General features: G+C 40.9%; 1 protein-coding gene across 6 annotated transcripts in view; it reads right to left on the bottom strand.

Moving 5' to 3' along the window:
- LOC125450808 (tyrosine-protein kinase JAK2-like) overlaps positions 1 to 16,772 on the bottom strand; it is a 242,818-nt gene that overhangs the window by 97,866 nt on the left and 128,180 nt on the right. For 5 of the 6 annotated variants that reach the window (XM_048527020.2, XM_059644500.1, XM_059644501.1 and 2 more), the window contains 2 exons: positions 3,744 to 3,867; positions 1,353 to 1,470 (listed from right to left, as the gene is read on the bottom strand). In XM_048527020.2, coding sequence (XP_048382977.1) covers positions 1,353 to 1,470; positions 3,744 to 3,867 — 242 coding nt within the window. Of the gene's footprint in view, positions 1 to 1,352; positions 1,471 to 3,743; positions 3,868 to 4,168; positions 4,192 to 16,772 lie in introns of those variants that run through there. The other variant, XM_059644507.1, reaches the window with a different exon arrangement.

Below are 16,772 nucleotides of genomic sequence, written 5' to 3'. Positions count from 1 at the left end.
CGAACCATGCTGACACACCATAATGGTTAGTATATTACTGCTGTGACAATTCCGTTCACAAAAATAAAATTCTCTTGACAGTAGTGGAGTCCTCTCAGCTATTTCTAACATAAAACATGCATTTCAAAAAATACAAGATGTCATTCTTGAGGTCAGTCCACACTGTGAGCTGAATCTTTGTTGTAAATTTCTAAAGTTGTTTGAGCCATTGCTGTTTTCAGTCAAAAGAAATGACTGTACAAAATCTTACTTTAATGAATTCAGGCAAACACATATTTTCATGGAGTTACTCATTGTGTACAGGTAGAGTCACCATTGTCTGACTGACCCAGAGGCTGCTATCTCATTAGAAATGACTGGTGTTGGTTTAACCAGAGGCTCACCATTTTTCCGGTGAGGGAAGAAATTGAAGACGGGAGTCCTTCAGGTAACCTCAACCAGCATGGGAATTGAACCTATGCTGCTAGCATCTCTCTGAATTGCAAACTGCCTGCCCAGATTTCCCACACTGCAAATCAGTAGCTTCATGCAGCTTTCAACTTAGATGGTTTTATATTAAAAGGGGAATGAAATTTAAAAGTACAAATATTTTGCTGCAGGCTATTGGGGAGACAATGTCTACAGTACCGCATACAGGTTGGTCTACTTAAGATAGGTACAGTTCAAAATGAGGGTCATGCTTCTGATTTGGGATGAGGGCATTTCAAGAGGAGAGGCTGGAAAGATTGTGCCTACTTCCTGGAGTTTAGAAGAATAAAAGACTTACCGAAATACGTACAATTGAGAGGGGATTTCACATGATAGATGCTGAAAGCATGTTTCTCCTTGTGGGAGAGACTGGAACCAGGGGACACAACTTTGAAAATCTCTTCCACAGTGTATATTGATGCAACACAGAGGTAGACAGATTGTACAGTAACAAGGGAATCAAACAGCATTGGGGATACTTAGGATAGTGGTATTGAAGCCACGATCAGATCAGTCAGGATTCAATGGAATGGCAAAGCAGTCTCAAAGCTAAACAGCCTACTCCTTCTAAGTTGTATGTATTTTCATGACAGGGTAGACAGGATTTCTAATGAGTTGTAATATGAATCTGTTGAGTTAGTTGAAGGTCATTGCTTTTTTCATTAGCATCACTTAGCTGGACAAATAATAAAGGCTCAATAAAGTGCTCAACACCAAAAAGTTAAATTTAATTATACAATCAACATTTATACAGTGTACAAAAGACAAATCAACAGCAGTTCAATGTCTATCAATGTAGTAAATCTCCGTTCCAATACAGCGCTTGTAGCTAGGAATACGAGTAAAGCAGAAATAAGTCAGCCAAAACATATAGAACAGTTTACCTGAGCAAAAAGGTAAGTCATGATGGCATCATCAATAAAGGGACTCTCTGAACCCTTGGCAACTCCATAACGATAGGCTCTATTATTTCCAGGGCTGTACCAATGTGGAAAGTAGAATCTGCGGAGAGAAAATAGAAAGGATCATCTTTGCAATTTGATTAAATTGTCAGAAATTAAGCTTAAATGGTCAAATCAATACTGTCCACAAATTACTGTGTACAGCATCCACCAGCACTAAAGGATTGTTTCACTTTCTGAACTCTGACCATCTCTCATCTAAACAAATGAATATCAGTGATTCCAAATTTGCAGAACAGCACCCTCCCACTTTTAGTGGGAACGTTCATGTGAATATGATTCATCCACACTTGTAATGGCCAGTAAAAACTGGTGGTGTATTGAGATGGAATCACAAGGGCTGTCACTTAAAGTATCTTTCAAATGGCATCCTGTGAAAATAAGTAGTGAGACAAGGAGTTAGGGTACAATTGCTTGAAAGAAAAGGTATGAGTTGCTTACCTGTAATACTTGGCTGGCACTTCAGTTGCTGCAATACACACCAAGACAGAACCTCAGCTTGTATTTCACTCACTCTTCCATACACCTTATTGACATTCTGGATAGTGATCTGTTGAATGTGGATTGTCATGTGATGTGTTTTTTTTCTAAATATCTCCAGCAAGGTATCTTAAGTTGATGTGGTAATGTTCATTTTAGCCCTCGTCACAAAAGAAACTACACAAGGCTAGTGTGGAATTGAAAGATCCAGTACTAGTAAGTTTGGTTACAAGGTAACACGGTGGCTCAGCAGTTAGCACTGCTGCCTCTCAGTGCCAGGGACCCAGGTTCAATTCCGGCCTCGGGCAGCTGTCTGCGTGGGTTTCCTCCCACAGTCCAAAGATGTGCAGGCTAGGTGGATCGGCCATGCTAAATTGCCCGTAATGTTCAGGGATGTGTAGATTAGATGAGTTATAGGGGGATGGCTCTGGGTGGAGTGCTCTGAGGGTTGGTGTGCATTTGTTGGGACGAAGGGCCTGTTTCCATGCTGCAGGGATTCTATGATTCAATCATCACAGAAGTAGGAAAGTGTCCAGTTGAATTTAAACAGCTCAGTTTAACTTTGTTTAAAAAAAACTGATTTTTAACTATATTAAATTTTGTTTTTAAAGCACTCCTTAACATCAAGAATTTTTTCAGGAACTCTTTCCTTTTTAGACTACCTGTTAAGTGCTGTCCAATTATACTGCTGTGTGGCCACTTTTACACCAAGTGATACACAAGTGACTTTGAATGGAAATCCAAAGTGGGACTGATGGGGAGAATAGCACTTTCAAAATGAATTGAATGCGCATCAAAAAGTTGAAAATTACACCCAAAGTAGAAACTATACCCCAATATTCAACATTGCATCGCATCCTCAAAACTCTCATGTGAGGAATGAGGAAAGCCTAGACTCAACAGTAACAAGTGGAGTAACAAGGTATTGTTGAGTGGAGCAGAGATCTGAAGATTCTACGATCTTATTTGAATTATATTACATGCTAAGGAACTTCAGACTCAAATGTGCTTAAATGTAGTGATTTAAGTGCTTAAAACCAATGGAAGTAGTTAGTTCACTTTCTATTTATACATCAGACTTCTCGCAGTATTTTACTTTTATGTTTAATAGTGCATTTGCTTAAGAGAAACATACCATTGAATCAAAGGGGTTAACCTGCGTAAAAACCCTTTAGATTCAATAGTCTCTCTCATTGTCAAAGTCATCTAGGCACTGCTGGCATAAAAGACCTCACACATCGTACGTATGAATCAGATGAAAGATATAAATTTTTTGGGGGGAACTTGTGAGCCAAAACATATTATTAAGTGGTATTGTACAATGAGATGGAATTAATTGATAGCCTCATAATCAAGGCACCTTGAATTAGCAGCAATCAGAACATATGAATTTACATTTAGTTTCAGGAACAAAACAGTTGAACTAAAAGCCACCATGAAACTCCTGACAGTCGCAAACGCTTATCTGGTTCATTCCTTACCCAGCAAAAGGTTGTCAACTCTAGAATATCAACCAAAATGGCTGAGTAAGTCACTCAATGCAAGATTTAGTGAGATAAGCAACAAATACAGGCCTTGCCAGTGGTACCACAAACCAAGAAAGAAAAAAAGAATAAAAAGTGGACCCTCATTGTCATCCGTACAACATCTAAGTGAATAGGTTCCAGACAGACATACACTGTTCACGTTATACAAATTCTAGTCACTAACCTAGTGAGAATATTAAGAAACATGTTCAAGAGAAACAATGACAAACTTGCAAAAGAGAGCTTTTGTATTTTGACAGAAAACAATATTGACTATTGATATTAATACTTTGAGATTTCGACCTACCTTAGTCGAAAAATGGTGGCTACATCTGCAGAGTCATCGATGTCAAAGACATGGTTTGGAGGATACCAATACCGGTCTCTTTCATTCATCAGAGCAAAAAGAGTATAATACACTGGTGGAAAACCTATTGAACAAAAGACATTCCGTATTAAAACAAGTGAGAATCATAATATTGGCATTTCCTCTACTATTGACTAGGTCTTTGTTTTAACTACAACAGCACACTATTTGGCTACCCTGGGAACTGTAAGGCTTGCAATACTTCAAACGCTGCACTGAAACTGTAATCGCCCAACATTTAATTCTGCTGCAAATTATAGTTTTGTGAACTGTTTCAAACATTATGATCTGTTTGTAACACAGAACTTAAAAGGTACTGAATTATGACCAAACCAGGGAACATGTTAGTAAAATCTTTGTCTTACATCAATGCAATTGCTGACATAATGCAGTTTCAGAAGCTCTTGCATGCAGCATTTACAGTCGATGAATGACAGCAACTAAGGGCAAATCAGACTTCATACTTAGTTAGAAAAACAGAAATACCTGGCAAATTCAGAACGAGGTCTGAAGAAGGGTCACGGGGCCAGAAACCTTAACTCTGCTTTCTTTCCACAGCAATTTCTTTTTTGTTTCTGATTTCCAGCATCCACAGTTTTTTGTTTCTTTTTTATTTTTATTATTTGTGTTTATGAAGCGCCAAAAATACAGTGACACCAACTTAAGCTTTGCTCTTGTGTGGTTTTGAGTCTCTTCCTCATGCAGAACAGCGATTAGAAACTTGAGGAAGGACTGAAGGAGATTAGACATTAACATGCGAACAGACTAAAATGTATTACAGACAGAAAATATGTCTGTGCTAATATTTACAGGTTAAAGTCAAACCTTTCAACTGGTCAAAAGGGAAATGACAGTCAGTGCAAAGTACAGTGACATAGCTAGACTCATTCCCAAATCCTGGTGACCCTGATATCTTGGGTGAGAGTCAGGCATAGTATTGAGCAGAATGTGGAAGAAACTAAAACATTAATGTTCGGAAAGGATGTAAACAAGTTCTTATGGCCACAATATTACTAAACAATTAAACCACAACATATGCTGATAGCAGACTATTGGAGCAGGCATTTAGTTCACGCCATTTGAACAGGAAAGGGTTTTTAGTTAAACCAAAACAGAAATAACAATGACAGCAATAGTTTTAAAGTTCGAGCATACTTATTCCTCCTGGCATTTTGCTCAAACATTTAGTCGATGTAATAACCCTGAATGTAGCCACACTGCTCTAAATAAATAGCCACATCACTCTCCCTGCAAGATTTGGCAAGAAGGGTCTTCTTGGAATGCTAGTACTTGGCAGAGGTCCATGAAGAACACAATTTTTGGATAAAAAGTTCTTTTCTTAAGCCCAGGATAAACTGTCCATTTTAGCTTTATCATGTGTCTACAGTTTAGCTTCAAACTGATGGGTAGGTGGAACATATAACTGGTTGGGCCAAGTCCACAATTTCTATTGACGTTATCAGCTTTTCTGCACTGCATGACCCTATGATTTTATTCTAACATGAGGGAAGCAGAAAGTATGCCATTGGCTGTATGTCATAAGAGTTCAAAACAACTGGTGCAGTGGAGTTGCTTCCTCTTCAAAAGGTTTGTGCTTTCAACACAAGCAGCTTTAGATGTGGGTCACTCACGTGCAAGCTCACATCTCCGCTCAGATCAACCCATCCCTAGAAAGTCAAGAGCTACAATTCGTCAACTGCAAAACAAAATTTAGCTTGCAGGCCATTTTATTTCAGGCCACGAGTTGGAGAATTTGCCAAAAAAAATGGAGCTGCCTAAGTCAAATTGTTTTCAACATTATTATGACAGGTGGTTGACACTGTGGCTCAGTAGTTAGCACTGCTGCCCCACAGCATCAGCGACCCACGTTCAATTCCAACCTTGGGCGACTCGAGTTTGCATGTTCTCCCCATGTCTGCCCAGGTTTCCTCCCATTCGAAAGATGTACAGGTTATGTGGATTGGCGATTGGAAACGCTGGGTTATGGGGATAGGGTAGAGAGGGGTCACTCTTCCTTGGGTCGGCATGGATTCCTTGGGCTGAATGGCCTGCTTCCACACCATAGGGTTTCTGTGATAAATTGAAGATCACCTAACACAATGTATGCAAAAATATCTCAACACCGCTCACCCTGTGTCTGTGTGTCCGTTACAGAGCGTTGCTTACAATTAGGTGGAGCATGCTCGATGGAACAGGGGGCTGAACCTTCCCATATTTTGACCAAATGTTGTTTATACTGAGCTTTGTGGAATGTTTCTCTCCAAGACGACAATAGGTTTGGTTGTGCAATGACCCCAAATTTGCTTCATTAACTATGCCTATATGGTGTACCAATTGCCCACAGCCAACCTTATTCACTCACTAGTCACTTACAGGATATTCTGGGATCAAAGGTGCTGGTGCCATCTTTAAAACAGTTGTATGCACCAGTCAAGTGCTGGCAGTAAGGAGCTGTGCTGCATCATTCACAACATTGACAGTGGACATGGCAGCTAAGGGGAATTGTCCTGCCACACTGCGTACAGGGTCCTGCTAGTCATGGTTGGGCAGAGGAGGACCATTCTCTTCTCCCAGAATACCAGACCCTTCCAGCTCTGTCAGAGGTTTCCCCCTGGTCTCAATCACCGGGAGGGTCATGCAGCAACATTGACCTTACTTGCTCCAGTACACTAAGTGCTACCATCTCCTTTCTGCTGTCTTGCACTCACTCTGCCCCTGGTACTACATCCATGATCCACAAAGGCTCATGCTCTTCCACTCTCTACATTTTACGCAACATCTTCCTTCACCTACTCTCAACATCTCTAAGTTCTCACATTACAAACACTACCAGCCCTCTGTGCCTCCTACTCACTCTCTCTGGGCACCTGTCCAACTTTAGCTCACCTGCAGCAGGAGAAAAACAGCTGACAAAAGGACAGAAAGAACTAAGAAAGGTGGCACGATGCTCAACATTCAGCTCCTCACACACTACAATGATAGGACGCCAACCCTGACCATTCCAAACAGCCTGACCATATCCAAGCCCCTGAACTGATAGTGGATATTGCTCCAGATAATGGAGCTGGGATCCCCTGACTGAAGGCAGTCTCCCTTGATTTCACCAAGGAGTGTTCTTAGAATTTGCGACATGGGCATCTGCTTGTGGTACATGCATTGTGTTTGCCCATGAACTTGGCTGGTGCCTGGCTGCAAGTGTAGGACTGATGGAGCTTTGTGCCATGCAGCACCATGCCCACGTCTTGAGTGACAAACACCAACAAGCATAACAAACTGCCTGGCTTTGTGTCAGCTTGAAACTGCAAGGCAACACAGAAGTACTGTGAGCGTTCAAAGTGTAGCTGGGGAGAGCAGAAAGTGCCAATATGCAAAGCAAGGCTGAGATGCTGTGAGCAAACTGGTAGGTGCAAAGTGAATGAGGGTGAAATGAGCAAGTGAGCAGCCCTGATATGTAGCCTGGACTGTTCTATGAGCTGGGTACCTGTACTTGTGAACAAGTGGAAATTCCACAGTGCAACATTAAAGTGCACAAATCTACTGTAAGTGGATCGGAGATGTACCGTGTGGGACTGGTGTGGCTGACATGTTGGCTGACAACATCCACGGTCATGCAGCCACATCCATGAAGCATGCCCTGACAGGTTTGTGGCGGGTTTCCAAAATGGAGGTCCAGAGGAACGAGCAGAGACCCAAACTCACCAGGAACCTGCTCTAACTTTCATATCATATCGGAAACTCTTGGTCTCTAGCTTCCAACGGGTGGCTGGGAGACTGAATTAATGAGGTGAGATTAAGTCATAATGAGGATGAAAATGAGCAATGATCTTGTTAATAAACCTCTCAAGCTCACGAGCGAGAATTATGTTTTGTCATCCAGGAACTGGTTGGAAAATAAAATCTTTGATTCAACATCAAGAAAATGCTCATTTGACATGCGATTCTCCTAAATCTCTTTTCATTGCCCAGGAAGAAAGAATGAAAGAGAGAACGTAACTATACGCTGTCACTACATGCCCACTTTTAACCTCTCTCTGTCCTGTGGATTCCCAAGTCAGAGGGTGATGGACATGGAGGCTGGACAGACAAAATATGACAATTTTAGTGATCGTGGCTAATGGAAATACTTAAGTCAGACATCAAAGTGAAACCTGGGTTCACATCATCTGCTTAACTTTTCGAGATTGGTTCTCGTGGTGGTTAGTCACTGAAGCATTCATGCCAGGCTGCAAAATACATTTAACAAAAGAACTGCAAGTTTATGACAAAAAAAATGGTGGTGGCGTTTGGGCTTGGGGGGTGGTGGTGAGAGGGAAGAAGAGAGAGGGAGAAACTATTAAATATATAAAACTGAAATAGCAAAACAAAATTTCAAACTGTTTCCCAGCAACTTTGTTTTTACAAGAACTCAAATTCAGAGCATTTTTAATTCCAAACTCAACATGGATAAATTCCAACTGGTGTTACAAAAACATATATTTCTTTGCCAATCACAGGCAGAAGAACTTGTTCATAGAATATTGACAAGTCAAACTTTGTAAAGCCACCCCTTTTAAAGTGAGGTATCTTGCTCCTCAGTTCCTTAAATGTTCCAAAGACTGTACAAAGAGAAGAAATCACACTGGTCACAAAACTGAAAAAACACAAACAAGAGCTCATATAAACCACACATGGACAATATTTAAAAGAAACAGAGTAAGAGTGGCAAATGTGGTAACAACAATAGTTAGCAAACAAATAAAAAAAATTGAATTACTAGTCAGTGATTTTCAAGCAGGTACAGAGAGCTAGCTGACCAAAATCTGCCAAGTAATCAAAGTGGATTAAAATGGAAAGATCATGTTTCGCCTTCTGTTGCTCTTTCAAAGGCCAAGACAAGGGTAAGCCAATGATTGCAATATACATGGACTTTTAAATGCATTGGGTACGTTACCAAATAATAGGGTCATGTGAGAGAGTGGAATCATGGAACAAGAAGCGAAGCGGATATTGAAAATGCAAGTCTAACAGTTAAATGGAAGCCATGACATCTGGCAGAAACTAAGAAAAAGTCTTTCAATGTGAATTGTTCCTCGGGCTACTTGTTCACAGTTTACCGTAAGTAGCTTGGCAGAAATTCAAAGTACTATTGCAGAATATGTGCAGTTCCCCAAAATGAGGATTTTGTTAATACGGAGGGAAACTACAAGAAAATGCAGGGTAGCATTAAGAAACTTGCAATCTCGGCAAGTAAGGGGAACTAAGTTTCAACGTAGGCAAGTGTGAAGGGATGCATTTTGGCCTTGGGCATAACAAGTAGCCCTCGCTTCTTTGAAAATCAGACTCTAAATAGGGTCAATTACAAAGATTCAGGGATCCAAGTTGACTAGTCATTAAAAATAGGAACACAGGTTAATAAGGCCTTGAGATTACAAAAAAACAGTAAGGTTTGGTCCTAGGAAACAAGAATTCAAAAGCATATAGGACATGTTCAATTTAAACAGAACTTTGGTTATACCACATGGCTGTGTATATTCCTAGTCTGCATATGACCAAAAAGATAAAGAACATGGGGGAGAGCGCACAGCATTAAGGGTAATTCCATTGCGAAGGGGAATGACTGAACAGTCCAGAAACAGAAGGTTGTAAGCTGACTTGTCAGAAATTTCAGTAAAGGGCTCTTTCCTACTGAAAGTCCATTCGAAGACTTGAAAATTGTTATGACCCCTTTGTGAGGCTGATTGTGGATGTTGCTGAGCATAGCTGTTTTATCCATGTCTGAACGACTCCCTAGTCTGCTCCACACTCCCCACTAGCCCACCATCTCTGGGAACTTTCGCTGCAACCACGAAGTGCTACACCCCTACACCGCCACCCTCACCTCCATTCAAGGCACCAAAACAAAACTTCCATATCAGACAGAGGTTCACCTGGACCTCCATCAATGTGGTCTACTGCATCCACTGCTCCCGATGTAGCCTCCTCGATACCGGTAAGACCAAGTGGAGGCTCGGAGGCCGCACTGTAGAGCGCCTGTGCTCTGTACGTGACAAATGACACCACCTTCCAGTTGGGAACCATTTCAACTCCCCCTCCCAGTCCCTGGGTGACACGTCCATCCTGGGCCGCCTCCAGTGTCACAACCCGCAAACTGGATGAGCAGCACCTCTTATTCTGACTTGGGAGCCTAAAGTCTTATGGCCTAAATTTGGATTTTACCAGTTTCAAATTCTCCCCACCCCCGGCCTCATCCCATAACAAACCGTCCCTCTCATACCCGCCTCCTTGACCTGGCACAACCTGCCCACCTTCTCTTCCAGTATCCGCTCCTCCCACCTCACTGACCAATCTCTACCACTCTGTATCTGCACTCACCTATCATCCCACCCACCTTCCCCAGCCCTATCCCTCCTCTCTCCATTTATTTCTGAGCTCCCTTCATCCTCCCCCATTTCTGAAGAATCGACCTAAAATGTCAGCTTTCCTGCTCCTCTGATGCTGCCTGGTCTGCTGCGTGCCTCCAGCTCCAACAGTGTGTTATCTCTGACTCCAGCATCTGCAGTTCTTATCAATGAACTCCTGTTGCTTTAAAGCTCACAATCCCATTTGGGGTCCAAACCCCTCATTTTGGGAATCCCTACCTTAACTTGATGCATTGGCTAGATGGAGACAACACAAGTTAGATTTTTCCATTCCAGGATCAGGTCAGAAAGAAAAACTGAACAGAGAGAAAAAAAAAGGCCACTACATTGCACACTGCGTTATCTGCCTTCCACTTCTACATTCAGGAGGGCAAGGCAGAGTGCAGGCTCAGAAATAACTGTACTCATTAAAACTTCCAGTTATGCTGTTCAAGAAAGTATAAAAACCTTGACTTTCAGAAGATTTGGGAATCTTTTGGAGGCAGCTGGCTTTTAGAAGTCCTCAGCCTCCTGACACAGCAAGGACAGCAAATTAGAGGTGAATTAGGAGAGAAGAAAATTGTATGTCGGTCAGTTGCATGGTATAAGATAGCAAGTTGCTTAGCTTAAGAACAATACAACATGAGGAAAGTGTAGAAGACCTGCTGCAGGTGGCAGGGGAGTTCACTGGGTGGGGGAATAAACATACAGGAAAAGATATATTGTAAGCTCTTTGCTCAGAAATGTAATTTTTCAGCAATACCAGAAATTGTTTCAGCAGGCTTAAACTTTTACACTATGTTTTCTGTTCAAAAAGTCAGTATACCTTTAAGAAAAATGATCATGATATTACCACTATGTCATGACATGTGACCAAAGGTATAATGATCTCAGGCTGCATCTTAATTGCAGTTATTTGAAACATGATACTCTAATACAAGCATACTCTTCTGCTTAACAGAATAGCCTAATATTAGCCCAGACGTTTCTATCCGTGAATGTAATAAGTGTCTATAATAGTCAGCAGTTGAATCCCTTAATACCACATTATATATACCTACTTTTGTACGCTGTAAGGGATAAACACGAGCAGTTGTTGCATCAAGTAAAGATGCTGGGTGACAAAGCCCATGTCACGGTTAGCTGCGGCCATCTACAAAGTATTCCGATGTAGTACTGATAGACATTTAGAAAACTAATTGAAGTCCAACCAGACAACTGTTACAGGCAATCAAGAATTTGGATAATGGAATGCCATTTAACCAAACCAGTTGCTGTGAGTACAGACAGATGTGTAGATAGGCTATTAACTATAAATAGAACAAAGCTAATTTCATTTCATTGGAATTTAAGTTTGTTCAAGTTAAATAAAGCAATTTCCTAAGGCTGCCTCAATTAAACAAGTTAGTCAAATTTTGTACCAAGACACATTGCTGTGCACGAGACAGCTGAAAACCTTGTATACTTTGTTCCTGACAGTTAATACAATCATAAATAATACTCTCAAAATGACAGTTGCAGAATTTCGTGCTAGTAAGGAAGGGGCATTTTTAAATTACACTGACAGGCAGGGTTACAGGTAGGTTTAACTTTTGATGTCTGAATCACGAATAGCAGAAACCTCACTACCAACTGGGCATCCAGTGATACCCTCACCTGAAATACCTTTCAAACAATGTATGCAATACATTTCACAGATCGGGTAGCAGATGACTGCGAGAGAAAAGCTCTGAAAGTAACATTCTTGTTGGCCAAGAGGGATTTCACATAATGAACACCTCTTTTCAAGGATGATCAGAAAGATCCAAAGAAATCTACAAGGTTTTCAGAGATTAGCTTAAAATAAGAATTAACATCAGGATTAAAAGACTAATTCATATCAAACAGGCAGCAAACACAGAAGGGAGATAAGCGACCTTGGTGATGTGATACAATGAAAACAATTTGTCTGTCAACATCAGCAAAACTAAAGAACTAATCATAGACTTTAGAAAGAAGAAGTGAGAAGAACAAGCCTCCATTTACATCAAAAGAACTGAGGTTGAGAGGGTGAAGAGCATCAAGTCCCATGGAGTGACTATAACCAACATCCTGTCCTGGATTTCCCATGTAAATGCAACAGTCACTAAGATACAATGATGTCCCCTCTTCCTCAGGCAGTTCAGGACATTTCGCATGTCCACAAGGTCCCTCAGCAACCTCTATAGATGCACTATTGAAATCATACTGTCCAGGTTTATAATGGCCTGGTATGGCAACTGGTCTGCCCAGGGCCGTAAAATAAACTACAGAAGGCATAGCGCATAGCTCAGACCATCATGGAAGCCAACCTCCAATCGGTGGACTCTATTTACATGGTGCGCTGCTGAAATGTGGTCATTTGTATTGAACCGTGGTGATCATCTCCTACGACTTCATCCGTCAGGCAAAAGATACAGGAGCCTGAACACACACAAGCAGGTTCACAAACAGCTTCTGTCTGGCCATTGTCAGATTGTTAAATTGACTCTAGCTTCAAATAATGCAAACCTGCAATATAACCTGTATGTCTCCAAGTCTTTTTGATTTGTACATCCTTTACTTGCTGTGATCTACCTGTGCTGCTCATAAACAAAGCTCCTCACTGTATTTTGGTACACATGACAATAAAATCAAAATTCCCAACAGTCCAGTGACCACTTTGTATGGAGATGCCACAGAAAACAGCATGACAGTGGGTTTTCCAAAGAGGAACTCTCAGCGGGGCTCACTGTATTAGTCATCATCTCTATTAATTAAAGCCTTTACAATAAGATATTCTAAGCAAGAAATAGACCAAATCATGACACATTATTGGAGGATGGATACAAATGTGAAGGCATAGTGCCAGGCCAACAACAATGACATGTTTTAGGTTCAGCCTACACTGTTGATAAAGTCAGTCAAACAGACCAAACTAATGAGATCTGTAACAGATGTGGCTTGTCACACCAATCAAAAGGTCATCCAGTTTTTTCATGATATCTATAGAGCACATGGCACCAAGGGGCATAGGGCATGCATGTACAGGAAATTTGATTTGGAAGGCCAAGCCACACTCCAGAACAAGTGATCAACAAGATGCACAACACTAATAGCAAGAAAAGCATTAAGATGGTGTCCAAGCGCAACCACAACTACAAAGAATCACATTCTCAAACTCATCCCTCACCTGAGGCGTGGTGACCCTCAGGTTAAAGTCATCGCCAACTGTCTTTCTCTAATGAGAGAGCAGCCTCGGCTCCACTAAAACTGTAGGGATTTTCAATTCAGATTCAACCAAATGAAAGGCAAACTTCAGAAGATGGCCAAGCTTTCCATGTTATTATCCTCGTGCACCATGTTGATGTAAAAATGTGATCAGAAGCTTTTACAAATATTCACACGTTTTGAAAAGGCAGGACAATATACCATAAAGTCCTAAAATCGACACAGGAATTACTACCAACATATCATCACTACACATTCTGGCTCACACATTTGGAGGATTAAACATACTAAAAGTGTTCTATAATTCAGAAAAATTCCAAAATCCAGGCAAGACTCAGACTCAAGTTTTTTTAGACTGGAGTGCCCTACATAAAGAGTTACACAAAAGCCTTATACCTCCAACACTGAGGGTGCACAGAGTTCCCTCAGATATTCAGTTAGGGAAAGTCAGGAGAGAGTTTACCAGTAAAACTATAGGTCCTAATGATTATCTGTAACATAATTTGAAAGCAGCAACTGTACCATCTTAAACATAGGGAAATTGACGGAAACATCTTATAAATGACTGCCAGTTTTGGCAGTGGCCCTCCTTGCTTCCCATGTCCCGACGAGCTTATTGAACAGCAGACTTGTCCTTTCGCTAATTAAGGCCCCGAGAAGAGAAAATCCTTGCCAATTCCTGTTTTGCAAGGGAAGCGAGTTTGTGATCTGGAATAAAACCCACTTCCTATTTCCAAGGGGAAAATCAGACCCAAATTTTCCATTGTCAGGAAGTCTCGAGGTTCATAAATACAGATAATAGCTTAAAAAATACAATTTAATAAGTAATTCAGGATAAATTTTTTTACCGTTGTGAGTGGTAAGAATTTGGAATTAAATGCAACCAGTCTATGTGGGGCTTATGGGGAAGCTAAGTGAATACATGAAAAATATGTTAGAAGCCAAGATGAAAGTAATGAGCAGTTCTTGTGGACTGTGATGGCTGATCTGGGTCTGTTAAGCAAATGCCTAGCCTATTTGCTGTTCAACTTTATGCAAATTTTGCACTGGGGTTTAGAGGTCAGGGACAAGCACAAGTGTGAGTAATCAACCATGCTGGGACCTTAAGCTTCAGCCCAAAATAAACCAATTGTTACAGAAATTATACATCTGTTCAATGAGCTCAGAGATCATATGAATGACTGAACTCTGTGCAGTCTCTTTGACTATGGTACCAAGTGAGGCATTCATGTCACTTTCTTCAGAACAAATTGAACTGTTAAATTCATCACTGCTATTATCCCCATGTGACCTAATTAATTAATTTTATCCGTATTTTTATCTAGTCAAATAGTCATTTCTTAGTCACCTACATTCATTCTTTTGGGGGTTTTCAACTCTTCTGGGGCTTTTCTAGTTCTATATTTAATCATATTATTCGCACCATAACAGGAAGTTTAATAGCTCTGTCAGTTTAAAATTGAGAAACATTGGTGAGTGAAATTTGATAGCACTTAATTAGAAAAATATTAAATATTTCAGTGTCACCTCAGTGCGTATAGTAAGATAATTGCACAAGTCATTGAAAAGGTCGGGGGAGGACAGGTAGAGAGAACTGTTAGTAAAACACAGAGCAGCTTAGGCTACATTAATAGGGGCACAGAGTGCAAGAGTGAAGAGGTTATTCTGAACTAAATGCAAGACATCAGTTAGACCTCAACTCAAGTATTGTGTATTGTTCTGGGCACCAAACTCTAAAGTTGGTGCAAGTACATTAGGCAGAGAACAGAAAATGTTTACTAGAACTGTTCTAGTGATAAAACCCTGCAATTATGAGGACGGATTGGAGAAATAGTTTCTCTTTTCCTTGATGAGAAGACAAGAGGAGACTTCTTAGATGTTTAAGATAATGCCAGACTTTGACAGACTAAACGGTGAGAAACTGTCCTGAAAATGAGATCTTGCTTGCAAAAGGATCAAGAGCCACAGGACATAATGTTTAAAAGAAATTGCAAAAGAAGCAAATGTGAGGTGAACAAGACTTTATTCGCAAAACGAGAATTTGGGAACTGGAATGCGCTGCCAGGATATTGGGTGGAAGCAGGTTCAATTGTGGCAAATAAGGCATCAGGTAATTATTTAAATAGAAACAATTTGCAAGGGTATGGGGAAAAGTAGGTGATTGGAACTGATGGGGTGATATTCAGAGCATCAGACATTCATTTTTTAAAAAAAGATTGTGACTGTTTTTCTCAAATAAACAATGGTGTACATGTAAACTGAATGTTAATCTATATTTTCCACAAATATCCACTCCCTCCACCGTAGTTGTTCAGTAGCAGCAGTGTGTACCATCTACCAGATGCACTGCTGAAATTTAACGAAGATCCTTTGACAGCACCTTCCAAACCCATGCCTTCAACCATCTACATGGACAACGTCCGCAGATACTTGGGAATGCCTACCATGTGCAAGTTCCCCTCCAAGGAAACATATTGCCATTCTTCCACTGTCCAATCCTGGAATTCCCTCCCTAAAGGCATTGTGTGTGAAAACCTACAGCATGTGGATGCAATGGTTCATGAAGGCAGTTCATTACCTTACCAAGGGCATCTAGTAGGGGCAATAAACGCTCTGCAAACCAGTGATGACCACATTCAAAAAATGAAAGTTAACAGTACTACTATTGCTGTTCTACTGCCCTTATTTTACACATTATCCACAATTTCTTCTATAGAAGGTACATACGTTTGTGGAAACTGCTGAGGGATTGTCTTCTCCACAGCAGCAATTGCATCTCCCTGTTATGTTGCTCATTCAAAGCACTGCCACAGTACCAGCTTGTCTGCCTTTGCATTGGATGTGTCCTCTGTCCTCCACATGAGGATATAACAACATTTCTTGCTAAGCCTAGGAACTCACCCAAAGAAGTCTGCAAAAACACACTCAATGCTCTTCCAAAAGCAAAAGCAGTAGTTACTATAAGAAGAACATCAAGAAAGTGCAACTCACCACCAGAGGAAGTAGATGAAATTAGACAAGCAATTGAAGGAGCCAGTTATAGGGGGTCACAATGATAGATTTACAGAAGCAAAGATGGGAGGGGGCTAGAGTATAGCACAAATACTGGCATGGACTGTTTCTTTGCTATGTATCCTATGTGCATTCCTATAACTATTGTTAATTTTCACCTCTACATTTTTTTTTATTAGATTAGATTCCTTACAGTGTGGAAACAGGCCATTCGGCCCAACTAGTCCACACTGTCCCTTGAAGCATCCCACCCAGGCCCATTCACTCCTGAGCACTACGGGCAATTTAGCATGGCCAATCCACCTAGCCTGCACATCTTTGGACTGTGGAAGGAAACCGGAGCAGCTGGAGG

This window comes from Stegostoma tigrinum, chromosome 3 (genome assembly GCF_030684315.1).
Source record: "Stegostoma tigrinum isolate sSteTig4 chromosome 3, sSteTig4.hap1, whole genome shotgun sequence".
Lineage (NCBI taxonomy): Eukaryota > Metazoa > Chordata > Chondrichthyes > Orectolobiformes > Stegostomatidae > Stegostoma > Stegostoma tigrinum.
Note: the sequence above shows the minus strand (reverse complement) of the source record. Positions and strands in the feature narration are given on the sequence as shown.